The sequence below is a fragment of the Myotis daubentonii genome, chromosome 10 (genome assembly GCF_963259705.1).
Source record: "Myotis daubentonii chromosome 10, mMyoDau2.1, whole genome shotgun sequence".
NCBI lineage: Eukaryota > Metazoa > Chordata > Mammalia > Chiroptera > Vespertilionidae > Myotis > Myotis daubentonii.
In genome coordinates this window covers 49372964-49393305 of record NC_081849.1, presented here as the reverse complement: position 1 = coordinate 49393305, position 20342 = coordinate 49372964, and the positions used below count along the sequence as shown (strand labels likewise).

At 39.8% G+C, this 20342-nt stretch overlaps 1 protein-coding gene across 14 annotated transcripts in view; it reads right to left on the bottom strand.

The window, feature by feature from the left end:
• Positions 1-20342, bottom strand: part of PPP1R9A (protein phosphatase 1 regulatory subunit 9A) — a 260733-nt gene that overhangs the window by 67542 nt on the left and 172849 nt on the right. For 9 of the 14 annotated variants that reach the window (XM_059712351.1, XM_059712355.1, XM_059712356.1 and 6 more), the window contains exons 6-7: positions 18914-19049; positions 13584-13649 (exon numbers count right to left, since the gene is read on the bottom strand). In XM_059712351.1, the coding sequence (XP_059568334.1) occupies positions 13584-13649; positions 18914-19049 (202 nt within the window). The remainder of the gene's footprint in view (positions 1-13583; positions 13650-18913; positions 19050-20342) is intronic. The other 5 variants (XM_059712357.1, XM_059712358.1, XM_059712359.1 and 2 more) reach the window with 1 other exon arrangement.

Genomic DNA, 20342 nt, shown 5'->3' with positions numbered 1-20342 from the left:
TAGGTTATTACTATGCCATCTTAATTTGAGGAAACTGAGACTCAGAGACTTTACCCAAGGTTAGACATTCAATTGTGTGCTTGAAGCTACATCTAACATATTCCAAAGCCCATGCTCTTTTTCCTATGCGATGCTGCCTGCAGTCTACATGAGCTAAAGCTCTGCAGATAAAAAAACAGAAATACATTCCTTTCATATTTCCCCAGCCAAAACCCTAGTGTATAATCCTGTTGTGTTGAGATTCCCCTTCCACATCTTTGAACATTATCATTCAATTCACTTTGAAGATTTGAAGAGTGTCTCTGATGAGCTCCAAAGTTCTTATCCTCTTCTTTTCTCTCATAACATGCTCACCCTGGGCAAGAGCATAGAAATCTCCTTCAAAAGATTTAGCTTACGGACCGGCTGACTGATGTTTCACGCACTCTTTCTTATGTAAACCAGAACTACAGCGTACAGTCTGTAGAATTACTGCAGTGTCTTAAAGTGGACAAAAACCCTATTTGCAAGGCAGAATGAGTGTAACATTCCGCTAGGTGTCTATGGTTTATATCTCTTACATTTCCTTCTCACATCTAATTTTCTTGAGCTACCAGGCTTTACTGAATCTTCCCTAAGCATTTTATCTCATTTTCACAGACACACTTCCTTTACACTCATATTACTTACAGAGTTAGATATTTCATTAAAATACACATTTATAATAATAAGTAGAGCTGTTCTGCCTCTTAGTAAACATGTAACTTTTGACTGGTGGGGGCAGAAGCAAGTAGACACACTAGAGCCCTAACACCCAGGAAGGCTGAGGATCTCAGCCGGGGTTGTACAGAGGAACAGACAGATCTGTTATGTTGGTGAGGTAGTTAAATGGCGACCAATGAAAGAATCTTGGTTTTGAAGTTTCCCAGGCCTATGTTCAAATCCTGGCTCTGTGATAACAAGGTTGTCATGAGATTAAATCAGATGGCGCCTGTAAAGTGTTTGTGAAAGTCCAGCACATGGTAGGTGCTCAAAATGAGCAATTGCAGCTTGTTGCTGCTGCTGGTACTAATACTGTAACAGCAACATGCTAAAGCTCTCCAATCTATCTCACATCCGGACATCTGCTAATATAATGTCCTAAACGACCTCGCCACTAGAGTCTTTTATAAGCAAATCGGTCAGTCATTTCTGAAGTAAAATGTCTCTATCCCGTAAACTTGCTCATCTTCTTATATTCCTGGTTTTGGAGTAGATACCAGCTTCTATCCCAGAAAACATCCAGGCCTCTGTTCTCCTCATGTAACTGGATCCCCTCCTACCCCAGTGATCAGAAGTAAATATCCATCTACTTAGCACATCCTATGAAGCTGCAGCCTTAAGACTCTTCTAATTCAACCCTTTATGTTTCTGCTACATGTCTTATATCACTCATAAAAATTGGCTATTTGAGAATGCTGGGTAGGGTTTATTCCTGCAATGCCAGGGTGACTAGCACACTGCTTGGCACATAGGAGGCACTAAAGAAATGTTTGCTGAATAAATTAATAGTCATAGCTACATCTGCATAGCATGGCAGAGCCTAATTTTCCTGCTAATTCTCAGCTTTCAAGTAAGAAATACAGTGAAGCACAGCTGTAGCTGGGGCCCAAGTGACCCTTTGGGGGATTTTCTCTTGTTGTTAGGCTCAACCATTAGCAGTAATTTTTGCTGTAGCAATGTTTGCTCTGGTAAATTCAGGGAAACTAAATGGTGCTAATCATAAAAATAGCCTTAATTATGCAGTTTGTGTTGGCATTTGTTTATCGGATTTGAATTTGGTTATGTATATTTTCAGACTCAGTTCTGTGAATGAATAGGAGAGAGTTGCTTTTTATCTAGAGAAGAAAAGACCTCAAACTAACACTTTAATGTTTAAAATTCCTAAATCTGTGCCAACCATCCAGATGGTTTTCAGCACAGTACCCCCTTCTCTGCAAAGGCCTCCCTCTCCATTTGCTGTCAGTTGACTTCTGTGTGCCCTAGTTTTGTCATGTGAGGCCACTTAGTCTCTTTTAACATCATTTGCTCATCTCTAAAGTGGAAATAACAGCAGCTTCTTCCTAAATCTGGTGGGAGAATTTCCAGTAGTGATAAATTCAGAGTACTCATCACAGTGCCTGGAGTATGCTACACGAGTAGACGGCTTTATGATTCTGTTATGTTCCCCATCCCTGGCCTCTCCAATACAGGGCCACAGAGCAGCACACACAAACAGAGCATGGGCTTTGTGGCTGGAGAGATCAGGGCCCTCAAACAGAAAGAACAATGTTATGGCTGCATGATAGTGGCAAGTTCTTTAGCTGGTAGCTGTTGTGCTCTCCTCTTCTATAAAATGGTGCAAAAGATACCAATCTCGTGTGGGTACTGATTGGATCCAAAGAAATAAAATATGTAAGACATCCCCATGATCCCTGGCCCATTCCTCCTCTCACTTATCAAATCACTCAAAACGTTCTTGTCACTCAAAATGTTCTTCTCAATCTCTATTCTCAGAATGTTTTCTGATATTTCACTCTATTTTTACTGTTTGGGCACCAAATCAAGAAACATCTGAAGATCAGTACCTAGGTCACCAAGATGGCCTTCTGCACTCCCTGCCATTAGGTGCTTAGCTCTTCAGGACATTGATAATACAGCTGACAAATTATTCTTCCTAAAATTTCTGACCAGAGAGAGTTATAATTTACCCACAAAATCTTTTGTAACAACTCAAACCCATCTTTCCCTTCCTAAAATGGTCAATTAATTGTGATAGACCATTCATGGAGTAGCATTTGATTTTATAATATTTTGAAGCCTTTAGTCCTCCCCTCTCTTCCTTTTAGAAAATATACTCCTCAAATGGAGGGACTTAATTTCCCAACATGGCAGGCAGGCTCTGCAATGACCACTAAGGATCCCTCTCTCTGGGTAATCATCCTCTTATACAGGCCCTTCCCCTTGAATGCAGATTGGACGTAGAGACTCACTTCTAACCACCGGAATAGTTTACAGAAAGGCTGGTGTGACTTGCATCTCTTTTGTCTTCTTGCTCTGAAGAAACAAGTGGCCATATTGTGGGAAAGGCCCACATCAAAAGGAACGGATGTTTCTGGCCAACAGCCAGCAAGGGCCTGGAGCCTGCCAACAGTTCACACAAGGGAGCTTGGGAGTGGATGCTCTGTGTTCTGCCAACAGCTGTGTGTGAGACTGGGAGCGGATCTTTCCCCAGCTGAGCATTTAGATGACTGCAGCTCTGGCTGACACCTTATTTACAGCCTTGGGAGAGATCCTGAGTCAGAGGCATCCAACCAAACTGACCCACAGATACATTAATATGTAAATATTATTTATTTTAAGTTGCTAAGTTTTGGTGGTAATTTGTTATACAGCAATAGGAAGGGGATATAGTAAATACAGAAAAATGGGAAAGTAGCTTTGAAACCAGGCAATGAATGAAGGCCGGGAGGATATTGAAGGGTATGTTAAGCAAGCCTAAGTTGCCTTGAACAGACTATACATGGAAATCTGGGAGGGGATCCTAGTTGTGTAGTGGCAGAAAGCTTAGCAACGTTCTCACCTTCTATAAGGAGAAAGTAGGAAATGTCCCTAGTGACCTGAGTGATTCTAAAATTAAGAAATGGATTCCAAACTAAGTTCGAACCCAGGGCACTGCCAGGAGAACATGGTCTAAAAATGAAGCAGAGGTGTAAGCAAAAAATCTTTTGTTAAGAATTGTGAGCTTAGGAAACCAACATTTTTAATAAGGCTGTCCACTAGACAAACATCATTGGAAAGATAATATGGAACAAAGGCCATCAGTGTCTCTGCTCACAAGGCATGCAGAGAAGTGAGAGACCCAGGGAGAGACTGTCTCCAAACAATGTCTACCTTCGTTTCTACACCATCTTGGCTTCTGGTGAATTTTCCCATGAGTATCATATTCTCTCAGCTGCACTGATCAGTGTGACCAAGAGTGGCTAGGACCAAATCCATCCTGTATCACACTGCATAAAGAGCACTATTAAAAGATCTCTAAGCAGCAGAATGAATCTAACTTGCAGTATGCCGGGGTCGAACCCCAGCAGGTCCAGGGGTTCCCCAAAGGCGTAGACGGAGTCGGCGAAGAAGGAAGGACACGGAGACAGGGTTCAGTTGATCAGCAGCCTAGCCAGGATCTCCAGCCAAGTTCTGGTCTCGATTTCCAGAGAGGTTCTGCTTCGGATCTCCAGCGAGGTTCTGTAGCCATGTTCCCTCGCTAGGTTCTCCAGCCAGGTTCTGTCCAGGCTCTCCAGTCAGGTTCAGTGTCCAGGTTCCAGTCAGGTTCTCCTGCCAATCTCTGTAGTCAGGTTCAGTCCAGGATCCCTTGCCATGTTCTCCCGCTAGGCTCTGTCTCTAGGCTCCGAGGCCAGTCCCTGTCCAGGATCCTCCGGCATGCTCTCTCCAGCGAAGTTCTTCTGTCTCTAGGCTCCGTGTAGGTTCTGTCTTCTTGATTCTGTTCTAAGTTCTGAGTGTTTCTGTCTTGTTACAACTGTATTTATACCAGTTGACTCAATCCTATCAATCTCTATTACAAAGGTTAGGGCGTTTCTTATCTCCATTCCAGGGAGAAAAGATTATGTAGTTTAAGCATGATTGTTCGTAGTTAAAGGGATTAATTACCCACCTGGCACTTAGTTGAGGGGTTTTATTCCCTCCCTAACTTCAGGGGAAAATCCCTACCTGGGGATTCAACCTTTCTCGGAGAGGTGACTTTGGTTAAAACACAGCGCCAAGAAGGTGAGCAAACATATTAAGAACCGTATGCCATATATGGCAGGTCCCTTGAAACAGCAAGGATGGACCGGCTCCCGGCAAATTCCCCCTTTTTTATTTTTTAAAAGCAGGCATTAAAAAGAAAAACCTGAAATGCTCTCTTGTATCCATTTTAAGAGTAGGATTGGCACTTTCTGCTATTACCTGAGTCCTGATCTATCACCCCAGGGAGAGCTTGCCAATCCTGCACTTTCCCGGGGTGGAAAGGCTGCAGTGGGGTTAAGGATAAGGCTCCTTGGGCCTACCTTCTCCCATGCCTCTACATTTACCTTTCCGGCACCTTTCCTTCCTCAGAAAAGCATGGACGTATTTCTTGTATAAAATGTTCCATCTGACTGGGAGTAACCTTAACTCCTCTGCTAGCAAGCATAGGTGTTAAAAGATCAATACGGAGTCTTTTTTCTTTAGACTCAGTATGGCACATCTTCTTAATCTAAAGATCAATACAGAGTCTTCTTTCTTTGGACTCAGTATGGCACATCTTCTCAAACTAAGTTCTGTACTATCCACCTTCTTACCCTACTTATCCTCTATAGGGGGGTCTGTAGCACCCTGGTGGAGTCCTATCCGTCCCGAGTGTGGGGGTTCTCAATGGGGGGGGGGGGGCTTACCTAGGGGAATCCTTTTCTAGGTGTTCCCAAAGGTGTGGACGGAGTCGGCGAAGACTATCCACCCTTTTCCTATGGTGGAGTCCTATCCGTCCCGAGTGCGGGGCGCTTACCTAGGGGAATCCTGTTCCAGGGGTTCCCAAAGGTGTGGACGGAGTCGGCGAAGACTATCCACCTCCTTCCTACACGGTGGAGTCCGATCCGTCCCGAGTGTGGGGCGGAACCCTGTTCGGGCGCCATATGCCGGGGTCGAACCCCAGCAGGTCCAGGGGTTCCCAAAGGTGTAGACGGAGTCAGCGAAGAAGGAAGGACACGGAGACAGGGTTCAGTTGATCAGCAGCCTAGCCAGGATCTCCAGCCAAGTTCTGGTCTCGATTTCCAGAGAGGTTCTGCTCAGGTTCTCCAGCGAGGTTCTGTAGCCATGTTCCCTCGCTAGGTTCTCCAGCCAGGTTCTGTCCAGGCTCTCCAGTCAGGTTCAGTGTCCAGGTTCCAGTCAGGTTCTCCTGCCAATCTCTGTAGTCAGGTTCAGTCCAGGATCCCTTGCCATGTTCTCCCGCTAGGCTCTGTCTCTAGGCTCCGAGGCCAGTCCCTGTCCAGGATCCTCCGGCATGCTCTCTCCAGCGAAGTTCTTCTGTCTCTAGGCTCCGTGTAGGTTCTGTCTTCTTGATTCTGTTCTAAGTTCTGAGTGTTTCTGTCTTGTTACAACTGTATTTATACCAGTTGACTCAATCCTATCAATCTCTATTACAAAGGTTAGGGCGTTTCTTATCTCCATTCCAGGGAGAAAAGATTATGTAGTTTAAGCATGATTGTTCGTAGTTAAAGGGATTAATTACCCACCTGGCACTTAGTTGAGGGGTTTTATTCCCTCCCTAACTTCAGGGGAAAATCCCTACCTGGGGATTCAACCTTTCTCGGAGAGGTGACTTTGGTTAAAACACAGCGCCAAGAAGGTGAGCAAACATATTAAGAACCGTATGCCATATATGGCAGGTCCCTTGAAACAGCAAGGATGGACCGGCTCCCGGCAAATTCCCCCTTTTTTATTTTTTAAAAGCAGGCATTAAAAAGAAAAACCTGAAATGCTCTCTTGTATCCATTTTAAGAGTAGGATTGGCGCTTTCTGCTATTACCTGAGTCCTGATCTATCACCCCAGGGAGAGCTTGCCAATCCTGCACTTTCCCGGGGTGGAAAGGCTGCAGTGGGGTTAAGGATAAGGCTCCTTGGGCCTACCTTCTCCCATGCCTCTACATTTACCTTTCCGGCACCTTTCCTTCCTCAGAAAAGCATGGACGTATTTCTTGTATAAAATGTTCCATCTGACTGGGAGTAACCTTAACTCCTCTGCTAGCAAGCATAGGTGTTAAAAGATCAATACGGAGTCTTTTTTCTTTAGACTCAGTATGGCACATCTTCTTAATCTAAAGATCAATACAGAGTCTTCTTTCTTTGGACTCAGTATGGCACATCTTCTCAAACTAAGTTCTGTACTATCCACCTTCTTACCCTACTTATCCTCTATAGGGGGGTCTGTAGCACCCTGGTGGAGTCCTATCCGTCCCGAGTGTGGGGGTTCTCAATGGGGGGGGGGGCTTACCTAGGGGAATCCTTTTCTAGGTGTTCCCAAAGGTGTGGACGGAGTCGGCGAAGACTATCCACCCTTTTCCTATGGTGGAGTCCTATCCGTCCCGAGTGCGGGGCGCTTACCTAGGGGAATCCTGTTCCAGGGGTTCCCAAAGGTGTGGACGGAGTCGGCGAAGACTATCCACCTCCTTCCTACACGGTGGAGTCCGATCCGTCCCGAGTGTGGGGCGGAACCCTGTTCGGGCGCCATATGCCGGGGTCGAACCCCAGCAGGTCCAGGGGTTCCCAAAGGTGTAGACGGAGTCAGCGAAGAAGGAAGGACACGGAGACAGGGTTCAGTTGATCAGCAGCCTAGCCAGGATCTCCAGCCAAGTTCTGGTCTCGATTTCCAGAGAGGTTCTGCTCAGGTTCTCCAGCGAGGTTCTGTAGCCATGTTCCCTCGCTAGGTTCTCCAGCCAGGTTCTGTCCAGGCTCTCCAGTCAGGTTCAGTGTCCAGGTTCCAGTCAGGTTCTCCTGCCAATCTCTGTAGTCAGGTTCAGTCCAGGATCCCTTGCCATGTTCTCCCGCTAGGCTCTGTCTCTAGGCTCCGAGGCCAGTCCCTGTCCAGGATCCTCCGGCATGCTCTCTCCAGCGAAGTTCTTCTGTCTCTAGGCTCCGTGTAGGTTCTGTCTTCTTGATTCTGTTCTAAGTTCTGAGTGTTTCTGTCTTGTTACAACTGTATTTATACCAGTTGACTCAATCCTATCAATCTCTATTACAAAGGTTAGGGCGTTTCTTATCTCCATTCCAGGGAGAAAAGATTATGTAGTTTAAGCATGATTGTTCGTAGTTAAAGGGATTAATTACCCACCTGGCACTTAGTTGAGGGGTTTTATTCCCTCCCTAACTTCAGGGGAAAATCCCTACCTGGGGATTCAACCTTTCTCGGAGAGGTGACTTTGGTTAAAACACAGCGCCAAGAAGGTGAGCAAACATATTAAGAACCGTATGCCATATATGGCAGGTCCCTTGAAACAGCAAGGATGGACCGGCTCCCGGCAGCAGTACTTAGATCAACCATGTTCCCCAAGACCTCCAGACCCTACTGGCTAAAGAAATACCATAAACCATCAAGGTCTACCATAGAAACCCAGTTGGCTTTCTCCTTAAAGTTTCTTCACTGGCCTTTCCACTTGTCTAAAGTATTAATTCAGACATAGCGGGATGTATCAGTGATTGCAGACTTGGTATTGGTCCACAAGAAGGAAATCCAGGGTTCAGAGCCATTCTATTATCCATAATAACCTTGGCCAGCTAGTTGAGGTTTACCTGAATGCCTTCTAAAACTGAAGTGGTGTCACTGATCACATCATCTAAAGTCAGTCAAAGCTTGTACCACTTTATCTAATTAAATTAGTCCCACCCTAAGAATGGGTGGCAGGATGCATATTAACTATTCCTCAGGAAAGCAACCCCGGGTAACCAAGAATAGCCTCATTTTTAGAGGGATCTGTGGATCAGCTGAAGATGATCAAAAGATGGTGTTTCTTTAAAAACACAAAGGCTTCTTATGACCAACACAGTTACATGAATAGCCCAAAGAATTTGATCAATTGCCACAGTTTGTTTCCATGGTTTGCCATCCCAGACTTTCACCTTTCAGTCTGTAATTTTCCAAGTGACCAGCTGAGTCATTGATAATATTTCATGAGTCAGTAAAGATATAACAAGGTTTATCATGAAGAGTTCAGGCCAGAATTATGAGAATGCCCTTCAATTCTGCCAACTGATTGAACAAAGTGACCAAATCCATTTCTGGGTGAGCGTAGCTGGTGCTGAGGCTGGAAAGTAGTAGGCAGCTTAGCTGACCCATCAGTGAGCCGAGCCCATGCATTCAGGCAACCTCTATGAACTGAAGGCCTCACTGAGCTAGAGGCCTTGTTTCTAGAGGTAAAGTTTCCCTGAATTGGAAGCTATACTTGTTCAAGTAAATCTAAGGTGCTATTGGGTCAGAATGGCAACTTATCATGTCCATGTGATAAGCAGGGGTCCTTCCAATCTTACTGGTCAGAGAGTTCAAGTTGACGAATCACAAACTGAGATAATTCAGGTAAGAGAGTCACATGGCCCCATGAATCAGGCTTCAATTTCAGTTTCCATAAGAATTTAGTAGAAGATTAATAGCTGCCCCGCCGCTTCGTGTGTGCATGTGTGCGTGTGTGTGCGTACATGCGTGTGTGCGTGTGTGTGCGTGTGTGTGTGTGTTTCGGGGGAGGTTGTCTTTTTTTTGTTTGTTTGTTTTTTGCATCAGACATGTAGTGTTGTGTTGGGGAAAGGCCGGGTGTTCTGCCAGCTATTAAGTGTTTCAGTAAACTGTGATTTCCCCTTCTCTTCCTGGGATTCTGTATTGTTTCTGGACCACATGGGAGAAAACAGGGATAGTGCTCTATATGTCCTACTATTACTACTCTACATGTGCCAATCCCTGAATGGGAGATCTCCATTTTGGCACTACTGGGACAAAGAAGTGCAGGCATATAACACATCAATTCCATTATATGTCTAACAGTGGAAACATTAACAGCATTACCTTGCATTTGCCCAAAGGTCACATCTACAAGACCAGTATTCACAGAACCATAAAGTTTGGGTGCCTCCCTCTCAAAGCTCCCCAGCATATTCAAGGGGTTCATGTAGCATTTGGTCTCTCCAGAGAACAAAAAGATCCCAGGCCTAGCTGTAGCCATCTTTCTCCTTAAAGTCAAAATAGAGAGAGGAAGCATCAAGGGGCAGGGAGCAGAGAGCAGCTTTGTGCCAGTAATTAGGTACAGTAGTTTTCAGTTTTGAGCAGTGCAGAGATTACTCATGTTTTAACCAAACTTCCAATGTCCACCTGAAGCAGTGTATAAGGTGAGTCATCATTATGAACACAATCTATTTAGATTTGGGGAGTCTGACTCAGAAGCCATAGCCTTGACTCTCACAACAGGGACTCTGTTATAGAGGAAATCTCAATCTGGAGTCTAATTATGAATCTGGTTTGAACATAAGGGATGGTGAAGTTTTCTAATTTCGAACAGTTTCACCAGTATTATAAACCAGTTGGGACCCAAATACTCATCAGTGGTTTCTCACATGAGTTTGTCTATCTCAAGAAAATCTTCTTGACAGGACCAATATTCCCTTAGAGCAGCAAAGACCCTCTACAAAAAGCTGAGGTCTTTTGCTGTCTGAATTAATGTAAAGTTGGCACAATAAAATACAATAGAGGTTGAGTTGAAAGGCAGCCCAACTGTTGCTATTTCTCCTTAACTAGCATTATATGCCTTGCCCCATTATCTCTTCAGTGAACCAGCCAGAGTTCTAAAGATTTACCAGGCTTCTTGCCATGGCGTTTGTAAATTCCCTCCCTTCATGCTCAGTGTGGGTGTGTTTCTCTGTAAGTGTTGACTGAGCAAGGTTAGCGCTTTCCTCTAACCCAGAATTGTTCTCCATACTAGCTGATATAGTCCATCATGATTTTTGTGCTGACACCTCAAGCCACACTTTCCAAAGAGTGATGAGAATAGGGCCAGATAATGCCTATACACATAGACATGACAAGAGAGGACCCCAGAGCATGGGTAACCTGCATCTTTTATAACAGGCAGCATTACTGGCCTTGCTCCAGAGGGAAAGATTACCTCTATCTCCAAGGCTGTGTTCATACACAAACACTTGAAAAGATAGTTCCGATCAAAGAGCATTTCTGCCAATTATTATTTAATGGGGAAAAAATTAGAAATTCAGCTGATTTTTCAAGTTTTTAGAATATTATTCAATTTATCTTTTCAAAGACTTTCCAACCACTATTCCTTTCTATATACTCTGCTCTGCAGGTAAACTGGCCTTTTTATTTCTTTGAATATATACAATATTGAGCTGGTTTCTCCATTATAGAAAACAAACAAAAATAACAAAAAAACTTCTTGCAATCAAATTTGAAACCATGAATCTCAAATTCATGCTTTTACTTTGTATGTCTTTAGTTGTGATGATTCTTTTACACTACGGTTATCTGGTCTTTTGACCGGTTGCCTTGAAAATGATTTAAATTCCTTACCATATATACTTATTGTTTCCACAGCAAAATAGCAAGCTTCTTGGAAGCATAAACTATATTTTTCCATGACTCAACAGTCCCAGTTCAATTCCTCTTAATAATGTTACCCACTTACTAAGACATAAATGTTATTGTCTTTAAGTCCCTGATAAATATATTCTATGTGAGGAGGGAACCAGTGATCCCCATTTTTCCCACTGAGACCCAGAACTGAACAGTCAACAGACCAAAGTAGACCTCTGTAATTCAAATGTCACACTGCAATTTCAAGTTGGCAGCCTTCCTTGAGTTTCATTTTTCTTTCCAAGAAAACAATGAAGCACTTGTTCTAATGCCAACAGAAGAACTGTGGGAAGAGACTAAGAGATTTGTATTTTCTTGAATTTTATCTGCAGAAGAGAACAACTACAGTGACCAAAGTGATACATATTATCATTGTTTTAATAATTCTAGAATTATACAACTAACTAAATCTTGGAAAATATGGTGTGTTCATATAAAAACTGACTCATATGATTACAAAAATGCTAATAGGTCATTAAATAGAACCAGAACCAGAAGTTATATATATATATATATATATATATGTAATATATATAACATGCATATTATATATATTAATATATATTACATATGTTATAATATATATTATAGAATATATACTAAACAATAAACTAAAATCAACAAAAATGTCATTGATGGTATTTCTATGGTTTATCTATCAATTGATAATAAAAATAAATCTATCTTACAAATTCCTTGGAGGGAGAATAATTCAACTCCTTTCCTCATTTTTGGCTATCTGGTGGTTCTTGGCAGCAATACCTTTTTGCAAATCTCTGCAATACCAGGACTTTATATCCGTTTTCCTGGCATCTTTAAACTGGACAACTCCAGCTCTGATTGCAGCTAACCCCTTCCCCACAAACTCCCATAAGCCTAGATTGTCTATCATGCATATTCTGTTTCAGTAGGTCTGAGGCTCAAGGTAGAAATCTACCATTTTAAAGAAGTACCACGAGATCCTCACATTGAGGCAAGTTTGAGACACAGGTTCTTAAGTCATTTTGTAAGTCCTTGAAGAGCAGGAACTATTCATTTTATATCTACATAACTGCTAAATCGAAGCAATTCTACATGGCAGATTTTAACCTTTTTCATTAAATATTGAGTTGATAAAGGGTACTTTGTAACGTATAGAAAATATAACGAATAATGTTGTAACCACCACCAATGAACTAATAACCTAGTTCAAGAACAGAAGCAGAACCACTGCATTTTAATTATGGTCCTCTATATGTGTGTGTCTCCTTGAATCTATTTCAAACACTTACCCTGCAGAGCAAATCTGCTTTTATCACTCTTAATTTTCTCTAGTTTTTAAAATATTTTTATTATAACTAAACAACGTGTTATTTTTTTTCCAAGATTTTAAACTTTGTATAAATGAAATCATATTGTTTGTATTCTTCTGTGCCTTTTTGTTTTTAATGGTACACTCCTCAGAATCCACCAGTTGTTGTGGCTTGTTGAAATAACTTCTGTATATTACCCCACTGTATGACTATACAACAATATATTTACCTTTTCTCTTGTTGATAAAGATATCAGTTGTACCCAATTTTTTTCTATATTAAAAACAATATTATACATTTATTATAGCTCATGTGCAGGTGTTTAGTAAGAAATATAATTGTTGATTCACTTTACTAGATAATTGCCAAAGGTTTTTCAAAGTTGTTGGGCCAATTTATGTTCCTATGTACAGAGAATAAGAGGTCCTTTTACCCCACATTCTCGCCCAAACGTAAAATATCCCATTTAAACCAATTCGGTAGGTATGAAATATTTCATTTTGGTTTTTCATTTCCACATCCTCATTGCTTATATGGTTAGGCATCTTTTCATATGTTTCAGAAAAAGAAAAAAAAAACTGACTTCTCTTTTCAACCTCCTCTCTCTTACTGGCAGCTAAAGATAATGATAATTATTTTAGGTATAGTATACCACATTTTTAGACATTTTGGCATGTCCACCATATAGACCATGCAAATAAGTACTATGATAATTTAAAGATATATGCTTTTTTTTTAAATTAAGAACGTTGTATTAAAAGAAAATTGCTGGATTTAAAGACAATATAAGTTACTGTGTATGCTGTATTATACCAACATCATACAGCTCTGTTCTTAGATGTCTTTTGTTTCCCTTTAATAAGAATTACAAAATATTTAAAGTATTAGGTGTTAAAAACATCCATGGTTAAATATTAGGAAGTGAGTCCAGTTCTGCAACTAAGATATGTAGACTCAAGTTTCAGAATTAAATGTTATTTTTCAAACAATAATCCTCAAACTATTATTCAACATTCACAACACACAGCTCTAGAGAAGATCTTGTGAGCATAAAGCTAGTTAATAAGACAGAGACTATTTCATTTCACACACGAAGCAGGAAGGTACAGATAAGCATTATTCCCCACCAGAAAACAAACCTTAAGGAAATAGTTGTTATTGTTATTGCAGTTGCCAGACACTCCTTGCAAGTCAGCCACCGTGTTCTAAAATAGTTGACAACAAAAATTAAAGAAGGATTTACCCCACTAAAGAGAGCAGCCTAATGGTAAAGGATAAGAACAAACCACTGACGCTCCAGTGCCTGCTGTAGCACACACTTTCAAGAACTAAGAGAATGCCCCCACTCTTATAAACACAGAATAAAGTCAATTCACATTGTTAAAAAGCCATCCATAATAACTGCAATCTCTTGTTCACACAACACAAGCTGTTTTCAACCAGGAACAGCAAACAGCATGAGTCAAATATAATGCTATCCCTTTAATGCTTTTCACATAAAAATTCTATTCTTGTAAATCTTTTAACACTTGTGCAAACCATAGCTTCCATTATATTTTTGCCTTCAGTTATTACATTAACACAAGCAATGAAAATGCATCTACATGTAGGCAGCTGCTCCAAATTGTATTCAGAACTTTTAAAGATTCTAAAATATTAACTAATATTGTTATAATATAGTTATAATGATATTAATTTCCAGTAATGGAAAGAAATTATAGAAAGATTAAGTTCTGTTTTAAAAAAATGGGGCCTCCATTACTGGAGTGATGATTAACATAGTTATGAACTACTGCCTAAAGAGACTTTGAAATGCCATCAATAATCTAAGCCTTTAAAATGTAATAAATAGTATAGTTTAAAAGGGTATAGAAAGAGGCAAAAGCAAAATAATCAGATAACTTTAAATGTGCATGTAAATTAGCTCATTTTAATGTAAATGACCGTATTTATTTTCTAATTTAAAAAAGTGGTACAGTACCAGTTCAGACTTCATTTCCAGTCTGAGCCCACAGCGTTTCACATTGCAAAATACTCTCTGATCGAGATGCCCCAAATATGCATAGGAGACCCACAGTACACAAACCTTGCCAGAATTATATCATCTCACCACTCAAATGCTAAAGATTTATTGTTATGGAGTATGACGGGAGATTTAACTTGTTATTGAAAATTAAAATCTAGTTGAAAAATTTACCATACCCCAGAATATTATGGGACAGCGTTAACTGTTTGAGGGTTTTTACTGAAATCCTCCATGGTTACTTTTCAGATTGTTAAAAAAAAAAAAAAAAAAAGAAAAGAAAAGAAAGAGAAAGGAAGGAGAAATGAACAATAATTCTATTAAATCCAGAAACGCAAACACTAAACACAGATCTACATTTAAAATTTTTCAATTTTTCAGATATTTATCTTCCTCTTCTTTGTAGGATCTCTTTTATTCTTTAGCCTTTAGGTAAAACCATTTTCACAAGCCATTTTTAAAAGCCACTTTGCTTTTAAAGAATCAGAATGTTTAACATTGAGTGTAAAAAGATATAGGAATGCAAATTATGTTGAATTGGCTGTTTGCTTATTATAAACTCTTCTAGTTTAAACACTTGGAGAAGATAAGCCTATAAAAATGCAGAAATTTAGAGTTTGGAATTATCTCTATATTTTAATTCTTTTGGAGTATCATCTATGCTTTCCTAAAGCATTAAACCAGATATATCTAAGCACACACAATACATGATAAAGTAGTTTTAATCCCAACTATGGTTCCACTGTACTTTTACAATTTCTGGATATATTTATCACATTACAATGTTTTCCCTGTAGACAATTCAAGCAAGCAACTCCTCTCTGTCAATGTGACAAGTTCCAAGTTAGAATCAACCTTGGATGATTTGACCAAAACCAGAAGCTATCTATCCTTTGTAGACAATGATGATCTAAAGACTGGCACTGGAATTACTTGGATGAACTTGTTGTTCTACATTTAATTAGAGGTTTTCCTCGCTGGCCCAGGGAATGTCACAGGGGATACTGTCAAATAAAAATGATTTTATCTTTGAAATCACAGAATTATTCTATAAATAGGAAGCATGAGAAACCAAATGATTGATTATATAATTCAGGATTAACGGAGATATGTAAATCAATGAATTGCTCAAGTAGATATCAAATTAACTAAATTATTCAAGGGCCATTTACCCACTGGATAACCAGTATTGATTGATCTCATTTCCATTACAATTTTCGGACATTTTACTTTTTATTAACAGAGAAACAGAGTAAATAAAAGATAGGAACACAACACTCAAATTAATTTAAAAATATTTGGTAGCATTAGTAAAAGAAATGAATTTAAGTCACATAGATAATGTGTTTACACAAGAGTGACTTTTAATCATCTGTACAGCTTTCATCTCTCCTAGGCACAGAAAATTAACAGCTTGGCACACTTGGGTGAGGTGGTGTGGAACAGCAAGAGAGGGAGTACATAAGTCAGAGAGGAGCATGAGTGAGAGAGACAGAGGAAAAGGCTCCGTGACCATTTCAGTAAAGTGAGGGTTACTTGGAGTAACATAGTAGCACCTGATTTCTATTTCTACAATATTTTGTAAAATATGTGTATACTCTTTAAGTCCTATCTTCACAGGATACTTATATTAAGCATTTGCCTAGAGTAAAAAACCCTCCAAGAATTAGATTCCCTTATTATTAGAAACTAGAGGCTCGGTGCACAAAATTCGTGCGGGGCGGGGGGGATGTGTCCCTCAGCCCAGCCTGCACCCTGTCCAATCTGGGATCCCTCTCACAATCCGGGATTGCTGGCTCCCAACAGCTCGCCTGCCTGCCTGCCTGATTGCCTCTAACCACTTCTGCCTGCCAGCCTGATCATCCCCTAACCACCTCCCTGCCAGCCTGATTGACGCCTAATTGCTCCCGATCACCCGCAACTGCCCTCCCCTGCTGGCCTGATCGCCCCCAACTGCCCTTCCCCTTTGGCCTGATCGTCCACAACTGCCCTCCTCTGCCGGCCATCTTGTGTCCACATGGGGGCAGCCATCTTGTGTGGAGTGATGGTCAATTTGCATATTACCCTTTATTAGATAGGATATAGGACAGAGTCACAGAATGAAATTCTTATAAGATACTCCCTCACCTTAAGCATCTCTTGTTACCCAATTATCTGTGTGCGCCTAAACACGGCAGAAGCCTCAGTCCACTCTGTTCAGAAAGAGCAGCGTGGTGCAGAGTCCAGGCCTTGGAGCCAGGAAGATCCCTCTTCCCATCTGAACTCTGCCAACTACCAGAAAAAGCTTCAGTTGCTGCATTTCTAGAGAAAAAAAGAATCTCTTCTGTTTGCTGTAAAGATACATGAAATTATGTGGGGAAAGGCACCTTGCAAGGTGGCCGGCACTGAATACTTACTTAACCCCTGTTCCCCCTGAAAAGATCTGCTTAAGTGACAATCAACTCTGCTTTCCTTACAAAAATTGGCAAAAAAATTTATATGATGTTTTTTAAGTGTAAATGTTGAGTAACAAACATTCCTTTTGCATTTACTAAAATTATTACATTAGAAAATAATATACAAAGATATGTGTATATCTATATTCATATCTATATGGAGAAAGAGAAAGAGAGGGAGGGAGAGAGAGAAAGAGAGAGAGAGAGCACTTTACCTGTTTGAATTGAAAACTTCTGGGAGATGAATGTGATTTCATTCCTATGTACTGCAAGAAGTACGTAGTATGTGATCTAAAAAATTTCACTTGACGAACCTTAAAAACTATTTTATTTTCACTCTTTCCTTGTTTCACCAGATGCTTTATTTCATAGGCTCATGGAATATTAGAAGCTGGAAAAAATTCAGAGATTTATCCAATTCCCTGTGCTCTACAGCCAGAGACACGGAGGCCCACAGAGACCAGAAAGCTTGGTCTCCTCAGTCCACCACTGATGTCACCCCTACTCCCTGCAACTCAGCTCCAAATTCTGTCTAGCAGAGTGAGCAGGTAAAAACCAGACCTGCAGAGACGATTCTACCACCCTAAAATAGACTTGTAGCTAAAGCAAATTAGTATGTCTGCTAAAACATAAAACACTAGCACAGAGAATGGAAGACTAGGTAAGATGAACGTTCAAGTATCTGAGGAAAACACTTTTTTAGTTTCTAAATCCAAGATAACACTTTCATATACAATATCTCAATATAATAAAAAATTCTCGCCATTTCCAATGAATTCTGCAAGTGAATAAATAAAATCAACAAAATAGGATTATGAGAGACTTTTACATGAAGACTTTCTAGCATGTACTCTTTGATCAAAAGTTAACTAATGCACCATTTTAAATTTTCTACTCTAAGAAATGGAGGGTACATCCTCATTATACTACAAGCACATGAAAAATCAATATACATTTGGGTTAAAACATCCAGATTAAAAATACATTAAAATATTTGAATGTATGTTTATTAATCTTCACTACATTTTGGCCAGGAATGTAAAAAGTTCTGAACATAGAATAAATTCAGATGAATAGAGGCTGAACATATGAAGTTGCACTGTCCTTGTATCAGCTGGGATAAAGAATATTTATTTTACCTGAATATTTACTATGTTTATGAAGTATGAAATACTACAACTAAATTGCTGATGGATTTTTTGATATGCCAATATGAAACACACGCACATTTAAAATAAAGCGTGTTGTCCCATTATACCAATGTACGCTTGGCATTTACATTAGAAATCGACCAGCATCTGTATTATATTACAACACACAAGGGTTCCCGACAGCCGTTTTCACTTGGGGGTTAGCTTCTATTCATTTACTTGATCTTCTACAGAGAACAGGATGCAAAATTATTCCAATATGTATCTACTCTCTGGAATATGTGCTGGTGGGAAAGCTTTGTTCTGCATTGTGTTAGCACAAATCATAGCGAGCAGATCCAAGGAACTTTCTCTTCCTGGACAAAAAGAAAAGCCTGAAAACCTCAGTGATTTTTAATGCTTGTCTGCGTTTGTATGTGTGTGCTTTTTCATGTAAATGTTTACTGATTTTTTTTTTGAAAAAGCATTATATACTGGCTGAAAATTTGATAAAAATTGCAAAAACATAAAGCAGAGGGGAAAAAAAAACACCTAATTCAAACCATAAAGACAGCAACCATTCGCATTTTGGTGTTTTTACTCTTTTTTGTTTTGTTTCAGTGAATTTCTTTAAATAGTGTGATAAAATATAACTTATTTGATTCCAAAGTCTTCACACTGTCAAAGGAATACCAATATTTGATTCATAAGTGAATAATAAAAGCAAGTAATATTTCTTTTCCGTGAGATTGAACATACACACACGCTCCTTGGGAAACTGCGAAGAACCTGCCATCCTGTTATAAAGTAAAGAGAGTTTTACACAGTAGGAACCTCGGGAGAAGAAATGCAGGAAAAGAATGTCTGCTCGGGTTGCCTACCTCGTCGTCGTCGGCATCATACTGGGCGTAATGCTGCTCAAGCATCTCTCTCTGGCGCCTTTCTTGTTCCAGTGTCTGGCTTATCAACTGAGCAACCTCACTCACTTGTCCTGGTTTTTCTCGCCCAATGACAAACCTGTAGAAAGGTTAAAGAAGACTAATATAATTAGACTGTTCAGTAAAAAAGAAGTGCTAAGTGACCAAGATTGATATTTCAGGATCCATGAAACAAAGTAACCAAGATTGGTATCTCATCAGGATCCATGAAGCCTCAAAAAAAAAAAAAAATCACCTCTATACAGTGGGGCCTTGACTTACGAGTTTAATTCGTTCCATGACGGAGCTCGTAACTCAAATTACTCGTATGTCAAATCAAAAAGTGAACGAGTGAGACATGTGATGCTGGGCTGATGTTGTGGCGTTCACTGTGACGTTCGCTGCGCCAACTAGCGGTGGGGTATCTGAAGCTGGCTCGTAACCTGAATTTTAGCTCGCAACTCAAAGCAAAAAATCAGCCGAGAGACGGCTCGTATCTCGAAAAACTCATTAGTTGGGACACTCGTAAGTCATGGCTCCACTGTACTTAAAATGGCAGGCGGGTGGCAGGAGAGGTTAGCTGAGCAATCAAAGTTATTTTTGCTGCAGCCCAAAGGAACAGAAAGGAAAAAAAATAAAAGATCATAAAAAAATTATTACCTTGGGAAAAAACAAAACAGATGTATTACAATACTATACACACTTTTGATGCTCTACATATGGCAGCAAACTCCTAATTTCCTGTACCATTGAACTTAAGATTTCCATAGTAATGTCCTCTTTATAACAAAAAAACTGCTTAAAAACTTTTTGAGATATAGCATACCTTAGGTGGGTAAATATATGTAGAGTAGAGGCACTAACTTTTTGGTAAGTTACTGAACTTTAGAGATAAGAAATAAAAGGGGGGGAAATGTAGTTTTGTTAGTTTTAGATTTAAAAAGAAAAACTAAAATAAGGAGAGTTGGTGAATTAATTCATTTACTTTGGAGAAATTTTGAAGTTTTAAACAGGACTTAATTTTGATATTATGTTTACATGTTCATTTAATCAATTGAGCTATTTTCCTTTAAGAATCAACTATAAATAAAATTTGTAAAAACTAAAATTTTCATCTTTATTCAGGTATAATTCACACAAATGTATCTATTTTAAATGTAAAGGTCAATAAGTTTGACAAATGAATAAACCTATAAACACCACATTAATAAAGATATAGAATATTTCCATCAAACTAAAATATACCATTTCCTTTCTAGTAAATCACTTCACCCTAGGGCCATATTAGATTTATCTTTATTCTAAAGTTTCATATAAATGGAATCATAGAGTGTCTGGCTTCTTTGGCTCACTATCATGTTTTGGACATTCACTCATGTTATTGCAAGTATCA